Below are 22801 nucleotides of genomic sequence, written 5' to 3' on the forward strand. Positions count from 1 at the left end.
TGGAAAGCACATAGAGTGGGATGACTATTGGTGCTGGGTTGTTCACCTGGAAAGCACATACAGAGGGATGACTATTGGTGCTGGGTTGTTCACCAGGAAAGCACATAGAGAGGGATGACTATTGGTGCTGGGTTGTTCACCTAGAAATCACATAGAGAGGGATGACTATTGGTGCTGGGTTGTTCACCTAGAAATCACATAGAGAGGGATGACTATTGGTGCTGGGTTGTTCACCTAGAAATCACATAGAGAGGGATGACTATTGGTGCTGGGTTGTTCACCTGCAAAGCACATAGAGAGGGATGACTATTGGTGCTGGGTTGTTCACCTAGAAATCACATAGAGAGGGATGACTATTGGTGCTGGGTTGTTCACCTAGAAATCACATAGAGAGGGATGACTATTGGTGCTGGGTTGTTCACCTGCAAAGCACATAGAGAGGGATGACTATTGGTGCTGGGTTGTTCACCTAGAAATCACATAGAGAGGGATGACTATTGGTGCTGGGTTGTTCACCTAGAAATCACATAGAGAGGGATGACTATTGGTGCTGGGTTGTTCACCTAGAAATCACATAGAGAGGGATGACTATTGGTGCTGGGTTGTTCACCTAGAAATCACATAGAGAGGGATGACTATTGGTGCTGGGTTGTTCACCTAGAAATCACATAGAGAGGGATGACTATTGGTGCTGGGTTGTTCACCTGGAAAGCACATAGAGAGGGATGACTATTGGTGCTGGGTTGTTCACCTGGAAAGCACATAGAGAGGGATGACTATTGGTGCTGGGTTGTTCACCTGGAAAGCACATAGAGAGGGATGACTATTGGTGCTGGGTTGTTCACCTGGAAAGCACATAGAGAGGGATGACTATTGGTGCTGGGTTGTTCACCTAGAAATCACATAGAGAGGGATGACTATTGGTGCTGGGTTGTTCACCTAGAAATCACATAGAGAGGGATGACTATTGGTGCTGGGTTGTTCACCTAGAAATCACATAGAGAGGGATGACTATTGGTGCTGGGTTGTTCACCTAGAAATCACATAGAGAGGGATGACTATTGGTGCTGGGTTGTTCACCTGCAAAGCACATAGAGAGGGATGACTATTGGTGCTGGGTTGTTCACCTAGAAATCACATAGAGAGGGATGACTATTGGTGCTGGGTTGTTCACCTGCAAAGCACATAGCGAGGGATGACTGACTATTGGTGCTGGGTTGTTCACCTGGAAAGCACATAGAGAGGGATGACTATTGGTGCTTGGTTCTTGACCTAGAAAGCACATAGAGAGGGATGACTATTGGTGCTGGGTTGTTCACCTAGAAATCACATAGAGAGGGATGACTATTGGTGCTGGGTTGTTCACCTAGAAATCACATAGAGAGGGATGACTATTGGTGCTGGGTTGTTCACCTAGAAATCACATAGAGAGGGATGACTATTGGTGCTGGGTTGTTCACCTGGAAAGCACATAGAGAGGGATGACTATTGGTGCTGGGTTGTTCACCTAGAAATCACATAGAGAGGGATGACTATTGGTGCTGGCTTGTTCACCTGGAAAGCACATAGCGAGGGATGACTATTGGTGCTGGGTTGTTCACCTGGAAAGCACATAGAGAGGGATGACTATTGGTGCTGGGTTGTTCACCTAGAAATCACATAGAGAGGGATGACTATTGGTGCTGGGTTGTTCACCTAGAAATCACATAGAGAGGGATGACTATTGGTGCTGGGTTGTTCACCTAGAAATCACATAGAGAGGGATGACTATTGGTGCTGGGTTGTTCACCTAGAAATCACATAGAGAGGGATGACTATTGGTGCTGGGTTGTTCACCTAGAAATCACATAGCGAGGGATGACTATTGGTGCTGGGTTGTTCACCTGGAAAGCACATAGAGAGGGATGACTATTGGTGCTGGGTTGTTCACCTGGAAAGCACATAGAGAGGGATGGCTATTGGTGCTGGGTTGTTCACCTGGAAAGCACATAGAGAGGGATGACTATTGGTGCTGGGTTGTTCACCTAGAAATCACATAGAGAGGGATGACTATTGGTGCTGGGTTGTTCACCTGGAAAGCACATAGAGAGGGATGACTATTGGTGCTGGGTTGTTCACCTAGAAATCACATAGAGAGGGATGACTATTGGTGCTGGGTTGTTCACCTAGAAATCACATAGAGAGGGATGACTATTGGTGCTGGGTTGTTCACCTAGAAATCACATAGAGAGGGATGACTATTGGTGCTGGGTTGTTCACCTAGAAATCACATAGAGAGGGATGACTATTGGTGCTGGGTTGTTCACCTGGAAAGCACATAGAGAGGGATGACTATTGGTGCTGGGTTGTTCACCTGGAAAGCACATAGAGAGGGATGACTATTGGTGCTGGGTTGTTCACCTGGAAAGCACATAGAGAGGGATGACTATTGGTGCTGGGTTGTTCACCTGGAAAGCACATAGAGAGGGATGACTATTGGTGCTGGGTTGTTCACCTAGAAAGCACATAGAGATGGATGACTATTGGTGCTGGGTTGTTCACCTGGAAAGCACATAGAGAGGGATGACTATTGGTGCCCTTCTGCTTCCTTTGTAGCCCAGATCTTTCTGAATACTGCATACAACAGTTCATAGCAAGGCTAAGGTAGGAGATGGTTCTACAGAGGAAACTGTGTAAAAGAGCGCTGCAATGACACCTGCTGTATAGTTTCCTCTCTGCATCAAAAGCAGTGTGCACTCCCTCACAATTCTTTTTTTGCCATAGATGTTTGCTTGTGGGCTTGTGTTGAATGGTATTTGCCCGCTCGTTTTGCATTAAAGCTAGAATCCTTAGTTGCTTCAAACATTTTTTGACTTTTGAAAATGTATTTGTTTGTTTTACTCCAATGTTTGCAAACAATGTAAATGTAAATAAACACTGTATAGCCTCAAAACATGGATAAAACTATCAGTGTCATGTCATGTATGGTCAGTCCTTGTATCCATAGAGTTGTCTATGAATTGGAAAATGGTTACTTAGCAATTTTACAAAAACAGATTTGTTATTGTTTCAATTATGGACTCTAGCTTTAACATAACTGTATATGTACAGAATTTTGGATCAGGAATGAACAGTATACACTTCTCTTTTAAATATTGCAATATATTAGTAAAAATGATGAGGCTAAAGCATATAAGCTTTGGAGAGAAATTAATTATAAAAAGGTTTCATATACTGTCAAGATCCTGACTAAATAACAGCTATCTACGTCTGAGAAAGAAGTGTTAGAAAAACACAACATAGTATAGCGTTTATAATAAGATATTCTAAAGGCTCATTCTTGCTGAGAGCAATAACAAAACCGTTTAGCCTTGGACTTGGTGGTGTTGATCCTAATGCTGGCATCATATTTCTCCTCAGACGTGAAATGTGCCCATGGATAGTTCAATGATATAGAGATGATGACAGTGGGGAAAGATGGAAATAGGTTGAAGGGCAGTAGACCGGATTCGAAAGTATGTGTCAGAGGCTGCTACCACTAGACCAGCAAGGTCACTGGATAGTGTAATGTTAATGGCTGTCTGTTTAGTTGAGGACTGACCTACGATGGTGTTGTCAACAGTCAGCCTTGGACTGAACAACGTCTTAAGAGTAAACAACACACAGTAGAGACAGGTCTGTTTCCATGGAAACAACGTTACTTAACTTTATCACAACAAATCTATTTCTAACCATGTCCACCAACCTACTTCTTGGACTCCAGAAAGCAGCCGCTGTCCATTGCACAGACAGTTTGATAATAGAGAGAGAGAGAGAGACAAACAATGAAGTAGATACATTCTTGCCATTTCAAGTACAAGGACATTGCAGATTCTTATAATTTCTCCCTTCTTTCCGTGCACTCAGTCTGGGTAGTCTGGGTAGCCATTTGATGAATGTTCAGGAGTCTTATGGTTTGGGGGTAGAAGCTATTTTGAAGTTACCTACCCTTATTACCTGGGGATTTGCCCGTCAGGAAGTCCAGGATCCACTTGCAGAGGGAGGTGTTTAGTCCCAGGGTCCTTAGCTCAGTGATGAGCTTTGAGGGCACTATGGTGTTGAACACTGAGCTGTAGTCAATGAACAACATTCTCACATACAGTAGGTGTTCCTTATGTCCAGGTGGGAAAGGACAGTGTGGAGTGCAACAGAGATTGCGTCATCTGTGGATCTGTTGGGGCGGTATGCAAATTGGAGTGGGTCTTGGGTTTCTGGGACGATGGTGTTGATGTGAGCCATGACCAGACTTTCAAATCACTTCATGGCTACAGACGTGAGTGCTACGGGTTGGCAGTCATTTAGGAAGGTTACCTTAGTGTTGTTGGGCACATGCACTATGATGGTCTGCTTAAAACATGTTATATTGCAGACTCGGACAGGGAGAGGTTGAAAATGTCAGTGAAGACGCTTGCTAGTTGGTCAGCGCATGCTCACAGTACACGTCATGGTAATCCGTCTGGCCCTGCTGCCTTGAATGTGGACCTGTCTAATGGTCTTAGTTACATCGGCTGTGGAGAGCGTGTTCACACAGTCTTCACAGTCAGAAAGCTGGTGCTCTCATGCATGTTTCAGTGTTATTTGCCTCAAAGTGAGCATAGAAGTAGTTTAGCTGGTCCGGTAGGCTCGTTTCAATGGGCTGCTTTCGGCTGTGTTTCCCTTTGTAATGGTATGCAGGCCTTGCCACGTCTGACGAGCATCGAGCCAATGTAGCACGATTCGATCTTAGTTCTGTATTGATGCTTTGCCTGTTTGATGGTTCGTCGAAGGGCTTAACGGGATTTCTTATAAGCTTCAAGCTTCCAGGCTTCCCGCTCATTGAAAGTGGCAGCTCTAGCCTTTAGCTCAGTGCGGATGCTGCCTGTAATCCATGGCTTCTGGTTGGTGTATGCACATATGGTCACAGTGGGGACGGCGTCATCGATGAACTTATTGATGAAGCCAATGACAGATGTGGTGTACTCCTCAATGCCATTGGAGGAATCCCGGAACATATTCCAGTCTGTCCTAGAAAAACAGTCCTGCAGTTTAGCATCTGCTTCATCTGACCACTTTTTTATCGATCTAGTCACGGGTGCCTCCTGCTCAATTTCTGCTTGCAAGCAGTAATCAGGTAGATAGAATGATGGTCAGGTTTGCCAAATGGAGGGTAAGGGAGAGCTTGGTATGCATGTCTGTGTGTGGAGTATAGGTGGTCCAGAGTTATTTTCCCTCTGGTTGCACATTTAACATGTTGACAGAAATGAGGTAAAACTGATTTAAGTTTCCCTGCATTAAAGTCCCCAGCTACTAGGAGCGCCACCTCTGGGTGAACGTTTTCTTGTTTGCTTATGGCGGAATACAGCTCATTTCATGCTATCTTAGTGCCAGCCTCTGACTGTGGTGGTATGTAAACAGCTACAAAGAATATAAAAGAAAACTCTCTCGGTAGATAATGTGGTCTGCAGCTTATCATGCAATAGCTCGAGACTTCCTTAGATATTGTGCAACAGCTGTTTTACCAGACGCCGCTGTTCTATCCTGCCGGTACATCGTATAACCAGCCAGCTGTAGGTTGATATTGCCTTCGTTCAGCCACGACTCCGTGAAGCATAAGATGTTACAGTTTTTAATGTCCCATTGGTAGTTTAATCTTCCCAATAACTCGTCCATTTTATTGTCCAAATATTGCATTTTTGTGAGCAGAATTGAGGGGAGTGGGGGTTTATTCAATCGCCTCCGACTCCTCAGAAGGCAGCCCGCCCTCCGGCCTCTCTTTCTCCGCCTCCTCTTCACGCAGATCACTGGGTTCGGGCCTGTTCCCGAGGGAGCCATATACCCTCCGCCTCGGGCTCGTCAGTCGTGAAAGACGAAAAAGGATATACGCTAGTCTGTGGTGAATAATTGCAGTCTTGATGTCTAGAAGTTATTTTCGGTCATAAGAGACGGTAGTGGCAACATTATGTACAAAATAGTAAAAAACGAAGTTACAAACAAAGCAGATAAACGAACTAAAAAACACAATTGGTTGGCGGGCACTTAAAACGTCTGCCTTCTGCTCCAGCACCATTTTATACATATGTTCGGTCAATTGGAAATCACCTTTAAAATGTCAAGCGCGCTATAATGCGGATCTTCCACATAGGATCACCACACACTCACACTATTCAAATATCCTATTTCAACTTTCCTCTGCTTTGGAATACCACCCCCAGAATATAATGCGCACAGCATCCTAGACTCTTTATTGACCACCGAGGCAGGACTCCGTGCAAACTCTATTACTTTTAGGCAGAGCATCCATCAAAACAAACTAAAGAGGACAATCAATGTTCATACTGTATTCTTCCTCCCACAGAGTAAAAAAGTAGGACAAAGGTGCATCTGTTTCCATAGAAACCAGGACCAGATATTACCTAAAAATGTGACCATCCTATCTTGTAACTTTGTCTAGGTGAAATGCATTGGCAATACAATTGCATTGTACAAAACAGATTTGAGTTGGATTTCCTCACCATTATACCATTATCTCATACCATTATCTCATACCATTATCACTGTGACACTTCCAATACATATCTTTTTTTGCTTTACTTGGGTTATTAGAACATATATTTTGCATTGTTTAGTTGGCAGTCATGATGTTGCAAAATACAAAATAACATCAAGATTAATAAATAGTTAACAATGAACGTACGTTTTTTATTCTGTCATTTTTTGTCTGGTATGTTTCTGAACTTCCATTAGCAGGTAGACACTCATTTAAACTAGATGATAATTGAAAGCGAACTGTTATACCTGAAGACCCAGTGATGGACCCCTTCTGATCCTAATCTTACCTGACAGCTTGGAATTGGATTGGGACTGCAGCCTCCGCTCTCCTGTTGGTTCTCTCTCTGTGATACTGTGTATGGTCTGTATATTTCATTGTGATCCTGGTGTGAAATCCATTGTTTCAGTCCCAGATGTGCTACAGGATGTTTACAGAAACAGATTGGTGTTAAAAATAATTTATTGTGGGCCTCTTGAGTGGCGCAGCAGTCTAAGGCACTGCATCACAGTGCCAGCTATGTCACTACAGAGCATGTTTTGATCCCAGGCTGTGTCGCAGCCAGCCGCGACAGGGAGACCCATGAGGAGGTGCACAATTGGCCCATCGCCGTCCGGGTTAGGGGAGGGTTTGGCCGGCCGGATGTCCTCGTCCCATTGCCCTCTAGTAACTCCTGTGGCGGGCCGGGCACATGCACTCTGACATGGTTCCTAGTTGTAAGGTGTTTCCTCCGACACACCGGTGCGGCTGGCTTCCGGGTTAAGCAAGCAATATGTCAAGAAGGGGTCATGTTTTGGAGGATGTACGGCTCTCTACCTTGGCCTCTCCTGAGTCCATACGGGAGTTGCAGCGATGGGACAAAACTGTAACTACCAATTGGATATCATGAAATTGGGGAGAAAAAGGGGTAAAAAAAAAGAAGAAAAATATTTATTGTGAGCAATTCTGTGGTACTTTAGAAGGATCGTTCACCCAAATTACAAAATGACATACTGCATTAGTTTCCTTACCCTGTAAGCAGTCTATGGACTAGGTATGACAGCAGCCCATGCTTTGGTTTTATTTCCCTGGCCACTGTTTCAAACGCTTACTTTTTAACATTTGTGGCACAAATGCAATGATTGTAAAAGCCCAATATGGATTTTTGGTATACTATATAGCCTTTTCACACTTCATGTCCAAAACATCTGGTAGTTACTTAACTGAGTTCCACAAAAATGTTTTATATACTTTAGAACCTCTATGTCACCAGCTCTATTAGCTGGTGACCAAGCCAGGCCCGTTTAGTAGTCATTTCCCGTAGTCAAATTACCTAGTGGCCTCATGGGTGGAATGTTTTTCATAATTTCATAATTAATACTTTTTTTTTAAACAGTCAAAAATCTAGTGTTTCCATGTCAAACTCTAAAAATATAAATGTTTCAGTCTTCTGTGATATATACGTTTAATATTGGGATGCAAACTCAAAATTTAACACATTTCAACTCTATATCTGGTACAGTTGTCTTTTTTTAAGCCTGTAATCATGTGTGTGAGGTGTATACTTTTCAGTGATGTAAATTACTTAAATAAAAATACTTTAAAGTACTACTTAAGTCGTTTTTTTTAGGTATCTGTACTTTACTGTATTTTTGACAACTTTTACTTCACTACATTCTTAAAGAAAATAATGTATTTTTTTACTCCATACATTTTCCATGACACCCAAAAGTACTTTGAACGCTCAGGCAGGACAGCAATATGGTCCAAATTCACACACGTATCAATATAATGTGTTGTTATCCCTATTGCCTCTGATCTGGCGGACTCACTAAACATAATACTGTATCTGTAAATTATTGGAGTATTGGAGTATGCCTCTGTCTGTCCGTAAATGTAAAATATTGTGCCGTCTGGTTTGCTTAATATATAAGGAATTTGATGTATATCTTTTACTTTTACTTTAGTATGATAATTGAGTACTTTCCCACCACTGACACTTAAGTACATTTAAAACAAGATACTTTTAAACTTTCACTCAAGTAGTATTTTACTTGGTGACTTTCACTTTTACTTGAATCATTTTCTATTAAGGTATCTTTACTTTTACTCAAGTACGACAATTGAGTACTTTTTCCACCACTGATACTTTTGTTTCAAAGTAGATTTGTTTAAGACTACCAAGAAACACTGTGTGACCCTGATTCAACCCACTGCAGTTAAAGGTTGGAACTCTCAAGGGCATGGGATTGTGGTAGCAACAACAGCGTCAGTACAACTCCCCCTCGTATTGCCCTCTGAGAATACAAGTCAATCTGTTGCTGTAGTGGTACGACCTCTGTGTGTGCACACTGAACTGTAGTGGTACGACCTCTGTGTGTGCACACTGAACTGTAGTGGTACGACCTCTGTGTGTGCACACTGAACTGTAGTGGTACGACCTCTGTGTGTGCACACTGAACTGTAGTGGTACGACCTCTGTGTGTGCACACTGAACTGTAGTGGTACGACCTCTGGCTGTGCACACTGAACTGTAGTGGTACGACCTCTGTGTGTGCACACTGAACTGTAGTGGTACGACCTCTGTGTGTGCACACTGGACTGTAGTGGTACGACCTCTGTGTGTGCACACTGAACTGTAGTGGTACGACCTCTGTGTGTGCACACTGAACTGTAGTGGTACGACCTCTGTGTGTGCACACTGGACTGTAGTGGTACGACCTCTGTGTGTGCACACTGGACTGTAGTGGTACGACCTCTGTGTGTGCACACTGGACTGTAGTGTGCTGGAAACCCCATTAAGTGGCTTTGTCACCACATATTGGTCATGACCTTTAGCTAGGTCACATCCTATAGCTGGCTATACCTCCATTCATCTTTACTTGATTACTTGCAGCGTCCTCTCCTTCTCAAACCACATCAAATCAAATCAAATTTATTTATATAGCCCTTCGATATCAGCTGATATCTCAAAGTGCTGTACAGAAACCCAGCCTAAAACCCCAAACAGCAAACAATGCAGGTGTAGAAGCACGGTGGCTACATGGGAGGAGAAGATCCAAGGACCCTCCCCTTGCAACTTGTCTTCCAATACATTTTGAGATGGAGGTGAGGAGAGAATCAAGAAAATATAAATTGGGAGGGAACAAGCCACTGTGTTGTGATAAATGCACCTCCCTCACTCAGTGAAGTAGTAGCCTCCCACTGGGCACAGACGTCAGCTCAACGTCTATTTTTGATATACATTGGGTTGCGTAATGTGAATTCATCCTACAATCAACCAAAAAAACATTCATAATGTCATTGGATTTCAGTTAAAAGTTGTGTGAAAAAAGACAAAATCCCCGTAGGAATCAGTTTTCCACATTGATTCAACGTCATCAAATTTGGGGTGTTGAAATCACGTGGAAACAACATTGATTCAACCAGTTTTTGCCCAGTGAGCTCTCCTCTCCCTCCCTCCCTCCCTCCCTCCCTCCCTCCCCCCTCCCTCCCTCCCTCCCTCCCTCCCTCCCTCCCTCCCTCCGAGAAGTAGTAGCTTCTCCCTCCCTCACTCAGAGAAGTCATGGCTTCTCTCTCACTCAGCGTATGGACGTTTAGACAAGCCATATTCACCATGAGAAACAACGTGTCATGTTGCATATGAGTCACCATGAGAAACAACATCTCATCTTGCATATGAGTCACCATGAGAAACAACATCTCATCTTGCATATGAGTCACCATGAGAAACAACATCTCATCTTGCATATGATTCACCCTGAGAAACAACGTGTCATGTTGCATATGATTTACCCTGAGAAACAACGTGTCATGTTGCATATGATTCACCCTGAGAAACAACGTGTCATGTTGCATATGATTCACCCTGAGAAACAACGTGTCATGTTGCATATGATTCACCCTGAGAAACAACGTGTCATGTTGCATATGATTCACCCTGAGAAACAACGTGTCATGTTGCATATGATTCAGCATGAGAAACGTGTCATGTTGCATATGATTCACCCTGAGAAACAACGTGTCATGTTGCATATGATTCACCCTGAGAAACAACGTGTCATGTTGCATATGAGTCACCATGAGAAACAACGTGTCATGTTGCATATGATTCACCCTGAGAAACAACGTGTCATGTTGCATATGAGTCACCATGAGAAACAACATCTCATCTTGCATATGAGTCACCATGAGAAACAACATCTCATCTTGCATATGATTCACCCTGAGAAACAACGTGTCATGTTGCATATGATTCACCCTGAGAAACAACGTGTCATGTTGCATATGATTCACCCTGAGAAACAACGTGTCATGTTGCATATGATTCACCCTGAGAAACAACGTGTCATGTTGCATATGATTCACCCTGAGAAACAACGTGTCATGTTGCATATGATTCACCATGAGAAACAACGTGTCATGTTGCATATGATTCACCATGAGAAACAACGTGTCATGTTGCATATGATTCACCCTGAGAAACAACGTGTCATGTTGCATATGATTCAGCATGAGAAACGTGTCATGTTGCATATGATTCACCCTGAGAAACAACGTGTCATGTTGCATATGATTCAGCATGAGAAACGTGTCATGTTGCATATGATTCACCATGAGAAACAACGTGTCATGTTGCATATGATTCACCCTGAGAAACAACGTGTCATGTTGCATATGATTCACCATGAGAAACAACGTGTCATGTTGCATATGATTCACCCTGAGAAACAACGTGTCATGTTGCATATGATTTACCCTGAGAAACAACGTGTCATGTTGCATATGATTCACCCTGAGAAACAACGTGTCATGTTGCATATGATTCACCCTGAGAAACAACGTGTCATGTTGCATATGATTCACCCTGAGAAACAACGTGTCATGTTGCATATGATTCACCATGAGAAACAACGTGTCATGTTGCATATGATTCACCCTGAGAAACAACGTGTCATGTTGCATATGATTCACCATGAGAAACAACGTGTCATGTTGCATATGATTCACCCTGAGAAACAACGTGTCATGTTGCATATGATTCAGCATGAGAAACGTGTCATGTTGCATATGATTCACCCTGAGAAACAACGTGTCATGTTGCATATGATTCAGCATGAGAAACGTGTCATGTTGCATATGATTCACCATGAGAAACAACGTGTCATGTTGCATATGATTCAGCATGAGAAACGTGTCATGTTGCATATGATTCACCATAGGAAACATGTCATGTTGCATATGATTCACCATAAGAAACGTGTCATGTTGCATATGATTCACCATAAGAAACATGTCATGTTGCATATGATTCACCATAGGAAACGTGTCATGTTGCATATGATTCACCATAAGAAACAACATCTCATGTTGCATATGATTCACCATAGGAAACATGTCATGTTGCATATGATTCACCATAGGAAACGTGTCATGTTGCATATGATTCACCATAAGAAACAACATCTCATGTTGCATATGATTCACCATAGGAAACGTGTCATGTTGCATATGATTCACCATAGGAAACGTGTCATGTTGCATATGATTCACCATAAGAAACAACATCTCATGTTGCATATGATTCACCATAGGAAACGTGTCATGTTGCATATGATTCACCATAGGAAACGTGTCATGTTGCATATGATTCACCATAAGAAACAACATCTCATGTTGCATATGATTCACCATAGGAAACGTGTCATGTTGCATATGGTTCACCATAGGAAACGTGTCATGTTGCATATGATTCAGCATGAGAAACGTGTCATGTTGCATATGATTCACCATGAGAAACGTGTCATGTTGCATATGATTCACCATAGGAAACGTGTCATGTTGCATATGATTCACCATAGGAAACATGTCATGTTCCATATGGTTCACCATAGGAAACGTGTCATGTTGCATATGATTCACCATAAGAAACAACATCTCATGTTGCATATGATTCACCATAGGAAACGTGTCATGTTGCATATGATTCACCATGAGAAACGTGTCATGTTGCATATGATTCACCATGAGAAACAACATGTCATGTTGCATATGATTCACCATAGGAAACGTGTCATGTTGCATATGATTCACCATAGGAAACGTGTCATGTTGCATATGATTCACCATAAGAAACGTGTCATGTTGCATATGATTCACCATAGGAAACGTGTCATGTTGCATATGATTCACCATAGGAAACGTGTCATGTTGCATATGATTCACCATAGGAAACGTGTCATGTTGCATATGATTCACCATAGGAAACGTGTCATGTTGCATATGATTCACCATAGGAAACGTGTCATGTTGCATATGATTCACCATAAGAAACAACGTGTCATGTTGCATATGATTCACCATAGGAAACGTGTCATGTTGCATATGATTCACCATAGGAAACGTGTCATGTTGCATATGATTCACCATAGGAAACGTGTCATGTTGCATATGATTCACCATAAGAAACATGTCATGTTGCATATGATTCACCATAGGAAACGTGTCATGTTGCATATGATTCACCATAGGAAACGTGTCATGTTGCATATGATTCACCATGAGAAACAACATCTCATGTTGCATATGATTCACCATAGGAAACGTGTCATGTTGCATATGATTCACCATAGGAAACGTGTCATGTTGCATATGATTCACCATGAGAAACGTGTCATGTTGCATATGATTCACCATGAGAAACGTGTCATGTTGCATATGATTCACCATGAGAAACAACATCTCATGTTGCATATGATTCACCATAAGAAACGTGTCATGTTGCATATGATTCACCATAGGAAACGTGTCATGTTGCATATGATTCACCATGAGAAACGTGTCATGTTGCATATGATTCACCATAGGAAACGTGTCATGTTGCATATGATTCACCATGAGAAACGTGTCATGTTGCATATGATTCACCATAGGAAACGTGTCATGTTGCATATGATTCACCATGAGAAACGTGTCATGTTGCATATGATTCACCATGAGAAACGTGTCATGTTGCATATGATTCACCATGAGAAACAACGTGTCATGTTGCATATGATTCAGCATGAGAAACGTGTCATGTTGCATATGATTCACCATGAGAAACAACGTGTCATGTTGCATATGATTCAGCATGAGAAACGTGTCATGTTGCATATGATTCACCATAGGAAACGTGTCATGTTGCATATGATTCACCATGAGAAACAACATCTCATGTTGCATATGATTCACCATGAGAAACGTGTCATGTTGCATATGATTCACCATGAGAAACAACATCTCATGTTGCATATGATTCACCATGAGAAACGTGTCATGTTGCATATGATTCACCATGAGAAACAACATCTCATGTTGCATATGATTCAGCATGAGAAACGTGTCATGTTGCATATGATTCACCATAGTAAACATGTCATGTTGCATATGATTCACCATGAGAAACGTGTCATGTTGCATATGATTCACCATAGGAAACATGTCATGTTGCATATGATTCACCATAGGAAACGTGTCATGTTGCATATGATTCACCATAGGAAACGTGTCATGTTGCATATGATTCACCATGGGAAACGTGTCATGTTGCATATGATTCACCATGAGAAACATGTCATGTTGCATATGATTCACCATGAGAAACGTGTCATGTTGCATATGATTCACCATAGGAAACGTGTCATGTTGCATATGATTCACCATAGGAAACGTGTCATGTTGCATATGATTCACCATAGGAAACGTGTCATGTTGCATATGATTCACCATAGGAAACGTGTCATGTTGCATATGATTCACCATAGGAAACGTGTCATGTTGCATATGATTCACCATAGGAAACGTGTCATGTTGCATATGATTCACCATAAGAAACATGTCATGTTGCATATGATTCACCATGAGAAACGTGTCATGTTGCATATGATTCACCATAGGAAACATGTCATGTTGCATATGATTCACCATAGGAAACGTGTCATGTTGCATATGATTCACCATAGGAAACGTGTCATGTTGCATATGATTCACCATAGGAAACGTGTCATGTTGCATATGATTCACCATAGGAAACGTGTCATGTTGCATATGATTCACCATGAGAAACGTGTCATGTTGCATATGATTCACCATAGGAAACGTGTCATGTTGCATATGATTCACCATGAGAAACGTGTCATGTTGCATATGATTCACCATAGGAAACGTGTCATGTTGCATATGATTCACCATAGGAAACGTGTCATGTTGCATATGATTCACCATGAGAAACGTGTCATGTTGCATATGATTCACCATCTCCAATTAACCGTTGTCTATCTATCTATGCAAATGTTAATGACTATAATCCAATAAAATATGAATTATACTCGTACATTATTTGACATTAATCTCCTTTATGGAAGTCGACAGCATCGGAATGAATAACGATCTGTATGTCCCATCAAATGGAATTGCCAGACCACAAAAACTCTTCCAACAATATTTGAGTTTGCAACACAAATTTAATCCATCTATTGTTCAATCAAATATAGCTCTATTTTAGCTAATCAGGAGGCTAGACTCAAACTAAATATGCTTTAGAAGCCAAAAAACAATATCCATTCAATGGCAATTATACCCTAGCCTTCACTGCCTGGGAGTAAATAAGACCTAGAGAGCTGTAGGAAAGCACCAGAAGTAAATAAGACCTAGAGAGCTGTAGGAAAGCACCAGAAGTAAATAAGACCTAGAGAGCTGTAGGAAAGCACCAGAAGTAAATAAGACCTAGAGAGCTGTAGGATGGCACCAGAAGTAAATAAGACCTAGAGAGCTGTAGGAAAGCACCAGAAGTAAATAAGACCTAGAGAGCTGTAGGAAAGCACCAGAAGTAAATAAGACCTAGAGAGCTGTAGGAAACTACCAGAAGTAAATAAGACCTAGAGAGCTGTAGGAAAGCTCCAGAAGTAAATAAGACCTAGAGAGCTGTAGGAAAGCACCAGAAGTAAATAAGACCTAGAGAGCTGTAGGAAAGCACCAGAAGTAAATAAGACCTAGAGAGCTGTAGGAAAGCACCAGAAGTAAATAAGACCTAGAGAGCTGTAGGAAAGCACCAGAAGTAAATAAGACCTAGAGAGCTGTAGGATGGCACCAGAAGTAAATAAGACCTCGAGAGCTGTAGGAAAGCACCAGAAGTAAATAAGACCTAGAGAGCTGTAGGAAAGCTCCAGAAGCTCATCCCAGTAGTTAATAGGTCTGTGTCTGCTCATGATGGGCATTTTTGTTTACTCTGGCAGGTACCGTCCTGGAGAGTGCCTGGGGGAAAGGCTTAGAGAGCTACCCAACTGAGGACACACTAGTTTGGCAGGAGGAGCGTTAGGGACTCAGCTCTGGATGGAGGCGGTTATGTGGAGGTGGTGGTGGCATTGGCAATCAACGTCCGTCAGCACATTTAGCCATGCAACGCACCTGTGGAGTTTGTGAGAGAGTGGATGGTGTGAGAAAGGTTGCGGTATACAGGGCAAGCTAAAATGAGTGTTTAATTTATAATGTAGCCTGCCAAAAATAGAGATGACTGGCAGGCAAAACTAACACTAAGCATACATCTATTGGTTCAAAGTATCAAATCTTATAGACAGATAAGACAAATAATGCCAAACCTTATTGTGCTTGTCATTCAGTTATAAACTCAAATGTAATGTTTAATGATGTGATGGTAATCTCCAGAAGGTGTTTTCGGAAAACAGGTTAAAATCCAAGTAGAAAATGGGTTAAAATCCAAGTAGAAACGGATTCAAATCCAAGTCTTGTTGAATAAGTATACAGCCAATACCAATTTATGGTTCCTGAAAAAACAGAGAAAGGTATTTCTGTTGATATATTTATTTTTTCAAGAAAAACATACTTTTTAAAAAGAAGAAATTCCAAAAGTGCCTGTCGTGGCAAAGCCACATGGCCATGGGCTATGAACTGAAGGAAAAGGCAGGCCAACATACACTGAGTGAACACAACATTAAGTACATCTTCCTAATATTGAGTTTACACCCCCTTTTGCCCTCAGAACCGCCTCAATTCGTTGAGTCATGGACTCTACAAGGTGTCTAAAACGTTCCACAGGGATGCTGGCCCATGTTGCCTCCAATGCTTCCCACGGTTGTGTCAAGTTGGCTGGATGTCCTTTGGATGGTGGAACATTCTTGATGCACACGGAAAACTGTTGAGCATGAAAAACCCAGCAGCGTTGCAGTTCTTGACACACTCAAACCGGTGCACCTGGCACCTACTACCATACCCCGTCAATATGTTGTCTTGCCCATTCCCTGAACGACACACATACACAACCCATGTCTCAATTGTTTCAAGGCTTAAAAATCCTTCTTTAACCCGTCTCCTCTCCTTCATCTACACTGATTGAAGTGGATTTAACACGTGACATCAAGAAGGGATCATAACTTTCACCTGGATTCACCTGGTCAGTCTGTGTCATGGAAGGAGCCTAATGTTGTGTGTAGTCAGTGTAAATCAAGTAGAATATAAAATCAGGACAGGCCGGAATCCAAACGACTAGCCTGAAATGTTCTCTACTCAGTTCGTAGAAATTCAGCCCAACGTATGCGACAAGTTGAAGTACCTCAGCCGACACGTGACTTATAAAGCCCACGGAGTAAACAGATGGCAAAGGAAAGGTTGACCAAGCCCTTTCAGCTATCCTTTTGGTTTGTCTTCATTTGAAGCATTATTGGAGATAATGACATAAAACATATCCTAGACCAGTGTAGGCTACTGCTCAGGGACCAGGGGCAACTCAGACATAAAACATATCCTAGACCAGTGTAGGCTACTGCTCAGGGACCAGGGGCAACTCAGACATAAAACATATCCTAGACCAGTGTAGGCTACTGCTCAGGGACCAGGGGCAACTCAGACATAAAACATATCCTAGACCAGTGTAGGCTACTGCTCAGGGACCAGGGGCAACTCAGACATAAAACATATCCTAGACCAGTGTAGGCTACTGCTCAGGGGCCAGGGGCAACTCAGACATAAAACATATCCTAGACCAGTGTAGGCTACTGCTCAGGGACCAGGGGCAACTCAGACATAAAACATATCCTAGACCAGTGTAGGCTACTGCTCAGGGACCAGGGGCAACTCAGACATAAAACATATCCTAGACCAGTGTAGGCTACTGCTCAGGGACCAGGGGCAACTCAGACATAAAACATATCCTAGACCAGTGTAGGCTACTGCTCAGGGACCAGGGGCAACTCAGACATAAAACATATCCTAGACCAGTGTAGGCTACTGCTCAGGGACCAGGGGCAACTCAGACATAAAACATATCCTAGACCAGTGTAGGCTACTGCTCAGGGGCCAGGGGCAACTCAGACATAAAACATATCCTAGACCAGTGTAGGCTACTGCTCAGGGGCCAGGGGCAACTCAGACATAAAACATATCCTAGACCAGTGTAGGCTACTGCTCAGGGACCAGGGGCAACTCAGACATAAAACATATCCTAGACCAGTGTAGGCTACTGCTCAGGGGCCAGGGGCAACTCAGACATAAAACATATCCTAGACCAGTGTAGGCTACTGCTCAGGGACCAGGGGCAACTCAGACATAAAACATATCCTAGACCAGTGTAGGCTACTGCTCAGGGGCCAGGGGCAACTCAGACATAAAACATATCCTAGACCAGTGTAGGCTACTGCTCAGGGACTAGGGGCAACTCAGACATAAAACATATCCTAGACCAGTGTAGGCTACTGCTCAGGGACCAGGGGCAACTCAGACATAAAACATATCCTAGACCAGTGTAGGCTACTGCTCAGGGGCCAGGGGCAACTCAGACATAAAACATATCCTAGACCAGTGTAGGCTACTGCTCAGGGACCAGGGGCAACTCAGACATAAAACATATCCTAGACCAGTGTAGGCTACTGCTCAGGGACCAGGGGCAACTCAGACATAAAACATATCCTAGACCAGTGTAGGCTACTGCTCAGGGACCAGGGGCAACTCAGACATAAAACATATCCTAGACCAGTGTAGGCTACTGCTCAGGGACCAGGGGCAACTCAGACATAAAACATATCCTAGACCAGTGTAGGCTACTGCTCAGGGACCAGGGGCAACTCAGACATAAAACATATCCTAGACCAGTGTAGGCTACTGCTCAGGGGCCAGGGGCAACTCAGACATAAAACATATCCTAGACCAGTGTAGGCTACTGCTCAGGGGCCAGGGGCAACTCAGACATAAAACATATCCTAGACCAGTGTAGGCTACTGCTCAGGGACCAGGGGCAACTCAGACATAAAACATATCCTAGACCAGTGTAGGCTACTGCTCAGGGGCCAGGGGCAACTCAGACATAAAACATATCCTAGACCAGTGTAGGCTACTGCTCAGGGACCAGGGGCAACTCAGACATAAAACATATCCTAGACCAGTGTAGGCTACTGCTCAGGGGCCAGGGGCAACTCAGACATAAAACATATCCTAGACCAGTGTAGGCTACTGCTCAGGGACCAGGGGCAACTCAGACATAAAACATATCCTAGACCAGTGTAGGCTACTGCTCAGGGACCAGGGGCAACTCAGACATAAAACATATCCTAGACCAGTGTAGGCTACTGCTCAGGGGCCAGGGCAACTCAGACATAAAACATATCCTAGACCAGTGTAGGCTACTGCTCAGGGACCAGGGGCAACTCAGACATAAAACATATCCTAGACCAGTGTAGGCTACTGCTCAGGGGCCAGGGGCAACTCAGACATAAAACATATCCTAGACCAGTGTAGGCTACTGCTCAGGGACCAGGGGCAACTCAGACATAAAACATATCCTAGACCAGTGTAGGCTACTGCTCAGGGACCAGGGGCAACTCAGACATAAAACATATCCTAGACCAGTGTAGGCTACTGCTCAGGGACCAGGGGCAACTCAGACATAAAACATACCCTAGACCAGTGTAGGCTACTGCTCAGGGACCAGGGGCAACTCAGACATAAAACATATCCTAGACCAGTGTAGGCTACTGCTCAGGGGCCAGGGGCATCTCAGACATAAAAATAGAGCAAATAGATAGTTTTTTTTCTGTTTGTCTCCTCTTGTCGTCGTGTTAATTGAATTGTTGTAATGATTATTTTGTAAGGTTGAGGAGAACCTCACCCCCCTGTTGTTTTACTTTTATGCTATGTACAAGTAATTAAATAGAAACCTAATGAATACAATACAACAATAAACACCAGGAAGAGATGCTGTTGTGTTCATCTGCCTCCACTCTCTCCTCTCGTTCTCCAGGGTTCTGGCGGCTTTGGACAGCGGGAGTGGGAGCAGTACCCAGGATGCTAAAGAATGACAATTTCAGAGAGGACAGAAGAGAGAGTGTAAGTCCATTTTAGTATCTCTATACTGCTGTGTGTTTTTCCCTCAGTTCATCCATTTCAACTATCATCCTAAGGTTGTCCCCCAAACATTCTATGACAATAGCATTTGAATTTGAAGGCTTGCTAGAATCTAATTGTCTTAAACTTTTGGTGCCAATTCACATTGTAAAACTCAAACAAAGATGTCTGAACTCTATTTTATTGTATTTATTTATGTTTATTTAACCTTTATTTAACCAGGAAGGGCTTATTGAGATTAAAATCTCTTTTTCAAGAGTGCCCTGGCCAAGATAGGCAGCACCAAGTCATTACAAAAAAATTACAGACAGACGTCATGAAAAACTACAAGTAATCTAGTAAAAACCATTGAATTCACAAGAGTATAAAACAGTGAATTAAAAACATTGACAGGTCAGGGAATCAGCCTCAAAATCAAAATCATTCATCAGTGATTTAAAAACACAAATCGGGACAAGTTCTTCCAGTTTAAAAATATTTTGTAAGGTGTTCCAAGACGATGGCGCAGAGTACATAAAAGCCCTTTTACCAAATTCAGTACTATTGCTTTATTGATCTAATTCCATCCTTATGACCAGATAGAGAAAAGCTCAGCCATCCAACAGTTCTGGATCTATTCAGAGGTTGCAGACAGCACAGTTCTTTAAGAACACCTATTCATTAATCCATACAAAGCTATTTCACCCCCTCATCTAATGAGTGGAAGAGCTGTTTATTGCACTGAGAGAGAGAGATAGATAGATAGAGGGAGAGGGAGAGAGAGAGAGAGAGAGAGAGAGAGAGAGAGAGAGAGAGAGAGGGAGATGGAGAGGAGATGGAGAGAGAGAGAGAGAGAGAGAGAGAGAGAGAGAGAGAGAGAGAGAGAGAGAGAGAGAGAGAGAGAGAGAGAGAGAGAGTGTAAAATGGCTGAGGTATGACTCAGAGGCTTGAAGGTCAGAGGTAAACAGTCTGCTAAACTCCCGCCAGCATGTTTGTCTCTGATTCTCAAACTCTCCCAGAGCCAACATGTGATAGGGGGCACAAGTGTCACACTATAAGACTGTGTTTAGACAGGAAGCCCAATTTTTTTCTTCCACTAATTGGTCTTTTGACCAATCACATCAGATATTTTCACATCAGAACTTTTTTTCAGAGCTAATCTGATTGGTCAAAAGAAATAAATATCAGAATCAGGCTGCCTGTGTTAATGCAGCCATAGTCCCCTCACTAGGTCTGTTCCCGTTCAATCCACCGTCAGTCCAGAACTGCCTCACCCAGGACGTTTCCCGTCACTGTTTATTTTGAATGCAACACAAAATGAGGGCAAAAGGCACCCAGAGCAAAGGCTATGCATACACTTCGAAATGCGACCGCATAAAGTGCTCAGCAATTAAGATATCCACAAATGTCTTTATGTCCTGGGAAAAGCAGGGGTGGTAGAGAATGGTATGTCATTCTACGTGTCAAGTTCTGTGGCGAATCTCAAAGTCAAGCATTCTTAGGGAACCACAGGGTCATGCTTGGTGACCCGTTTGCTGGTAATTGCATTGGAAAATCGATTGCTTTGCAGTGCATTAATTGCTGGCTTTTAAAAAGGCTATATTCAATCAAAACCAGTATCAAGGATTAATATGGTGCTGTTAGACTGGTTGTATTGATAGTGTTCTGATTATTTGATTTACACAATGTTAACATATTAATTTCTAACCTAGACTCTAGTAACTGTGCACAGTGTTGGTTTAGCCAAGCTCTAGGAATGCCCGGATACCAGTTTTGATTGAATATTTTGAATACTGAAGGCCGTTTCCTCACTAGTACTGTTCTCTAAGCTACTGCCCATTACCTCTTTCCAGACATTGCTGCATGCTCAAATGAAAAGGGCACTGAGTGTATTTGTTTTCATAAAGCCGAAGGGAAATGCTCCTGACAGTTTTTACACTGTGAGAGCATGTTGCTCAGAGTCCGCCTGTCAATATAATATCCATGCCTCCTCTCCCACACCCACCTCACATTACCTGACCTCACAACAATATCACACTGCCTCCCAGTGTTCTGTGCCACTGATGGACGGCAAGTACACACTCACATGCACACATGCACCAGGTGCTCTGTGCTGCTGGAATGTAGGATAGAGGGACGTTTGTTTGATTAGATCAGATCAAGAAGATGGAGAATCTAATTAAATGAACTGCAGATTAGACATGAATATCCCTATTGGTTGTGATGAAATAAGCAAGGAGAACAGGGTGATAAAAGGGCTTCATGAACATCGTTATGAAAGAAAGCATCTTAACTACCTTCCATTAGTCTAGTGGTGGGATTTATATACTGTAAATGGCTGTGTCTCAATACTCACAAATGTTTGTTTTCTCTTTATACTGTAAATGGCTGTGTCTCAATACTCACAAATGTTTGTTTTCTCTTTATACTGTAAATGGCTGTGTCTCAATACTCACAAATGTTTGTTTTCTCTTTATACTGTAACTGGCTGTGTCTCAATACTAACAAATGCTTGTTTTCTCTTTATACTGTAACTGGCTGTGTCTCAATACTCACAAATGTTATTGTTTTCTCTTATGTCCTTGATGACTGCTTATAAGTGATCTACTGGATAAATATCCCAAAATATCAAACAAAGTGCTCTATAAAGTCTTTATTCTTTACAAGAAAGGGGGTGGTGAATCCCTGTAAATATAGTCAATCATCAATGAATGAAAGACCTTCAGCAAATAGTATGTGGCATGTCCCATTCCTTATGGATGAATTTAAACCATGTTGCTTTTACAATAATAATGTAATCTATAACCAGTCAAATGCACTATGATGGCCTATATCATTTTTGTTCAGTGCAACTCAGTGCAACTCCCGTATGGACTCTAAAGAGGCGAAGAACGAGAGCCAATCGTC

General features: G+C 42.5%; 1 protein-coding gene across 3 annotated transcripts in view; it reads left to right on the forward strand.

Moving 5' to 3' along the window:
* The window catches only part of LOC118388049 (cAMP-specific 3',5'-cyclic phosphodiesterase 4D-like), a 469033-nt gene that overhangs the window by 21644 nt on the left and 424588 nt on the right, over nt 1-22801 (forward strand). For all 3 annotated transcript variants that reach the window (XR_008142771.1, XM_052525216.1, XM_052525217.1), the window contains exon 2: nt 19812-19897. Coding sequence is in view for 2 of the 3 variants with exons in the window: in XM_052525216.1 (XP_052381176.1) it covers nt 19812-19897 (86 nt within the window). In the remaining variant the exon portion in view is untranslated. The remainder of the gene's footprint in view (nt 1-19811; nt 19898-22801) is intronic.

The sequence above is a fragment of the Oncorhynchus keta genome, chromosome 9 (assembly GCF_023373465.1).
Source record: "Oncorhynchus keta strain PuntledgeMale-10-30-2019 chromosome 9, Oket_V2, whole genome shotgun sequence".
Lineage (NCBI taxonomy): Eukaryota > Metazoa > Chordata > Actinopteri > Salmoniformes > Salmonidae > Oncorhynchus > Oncorhynchus keta.